General features: G+C 78.5%; 1 protein-coding gene across 1 annotated transcript; it reads left to right on the forward strand.

Annotated features, from left to right (window-relative positions):
- The first annotated feature begins 27 nt into the window (after positions 1 to 27).
- On the forward strand, positions 28 to 939 carry EXOC3L2 (exocyst complex component 3 like 2). Its single transcript, XM_015616780.2, has 2 exons — positions 28 to 154; positions 585 to 939. The coding sequence occupies exons 1-2, from the start codon at positions 114 to 116 to the stop codon at positions 814 to 816; spliced, it is 273 nt and encodes a 90-aa protein (XP_015472266.1). The 5' UTR covers positions 28 to 113; the 3' UTR covers positions 817 to 939.
- The last annotated feature ends 6 nt before the right edge of the window (positions 940 to 945 follow it).

Raw genomic sequence — 945 nt, forward strand, 5'->3', positions numbered from 1 at the left:
TGTCCCCAACGTGTCACCCCCTCCCCGGCCAGGACTCGGCGTCGCCCTGGCTGGACTCGGTGGTGCCGCGGCTGCGGGAGCTGCTGGTGCTGGAGGACACGGCCGCGCTGCAGATGGAGGTCGGCGCCCTGGCCAGGGACTTCCCCGACGTGCGGTGGGTGCGGGGACCCCGCGGGGGTGACACAAAGCGGGGGTGACACAAAGCGGGGGTGACCCAGGCGGGAGGGACGCTCTGCCGGTGGTGGCCGCGGACAGGACGCGGCGAGCCCGCGGGGACCGAGCGGGGTGACCGGACGTGGCCTCCGGCCCTTCCCGGCAGCCCCCGCCCCGCTCCTCCCGCCGGGAAGCGGCCGCGGCCCCGCGCCAGGTCCCCTCCCCGGTCCCGGTCCCGGTCCCGGTCCCGGTCCCGGGGGACCGGTGGCACGCGCGGCCACCCCGGGGCGGGGCGGGGCGGGGCGGGGGGGACAGAGGTTAAACCGGGCAGGGGGGGACCGTGAGAACCGCGGGGCTCTCCCCGGAGCCGCAGCCGGGGGTCTCGGGGGGGTTCTGTCCCCGCTCACCGCCGCTCCCCGCTGTCCCCGCAGGCGGAGACATGTGGCCGCGCTGCTGGACGCGCGGGGGCTGCGGGCGCAGGGCCCTCGGCGCGAGATCCTGGGGGTGCTGCAGGATCTGGGGGGGTCGGAGGCCGAGGCGGGGCCCCCCCGGCACCGAACGTTCTTCTCGGAGCTGCCGGCGCCGCGCCCCGTGCGCTGCCTCCCGTTCCACCTGCCCCGGCTGCGCCTCCCGCGCCGCAGCCCCGCCAGGACCCCCCCGTGACACCCCCGGGACCCCCGAGGGGCCGGCGACACCCTCGGAACCCGCAGCGCGTCCCCAAGGGGCTGGGGACACCCCCGAGCTCGGGTCTGTCACCTCCCGGGGTTGGGGACACTCTCAGCCCGGGGTCTG

This window comes from Parus major, unplaced genomic scaffold (genome assembly GCF_001522545.3).
Source record: "Parus major isolate Abel unplaced genomic scaffold, Parus_major1.1 Scaffold747, whole genome shotgun sequence".
Lineage (NCBI taxonomy): Eukaryota > Metazoa > Chordata > Aves > Passeriformes > Paridae > Parus > Parus major.

Coding starts and splice junctions, on each gene's coding strand:
- EXOC3L2 (XM_015616780.2), top strand. CDS start 114: ATGGAGGTCGGCGCCCTGGCCAGGGACTTCCCCGACGTGCG. Junction 155..584: donor AGGGACTTCCCCGACGTGCG/GTGGGTGCGGGG, acceptor CTGTCCCCGCAG/GCGGAGACATGTGGCCGCGC.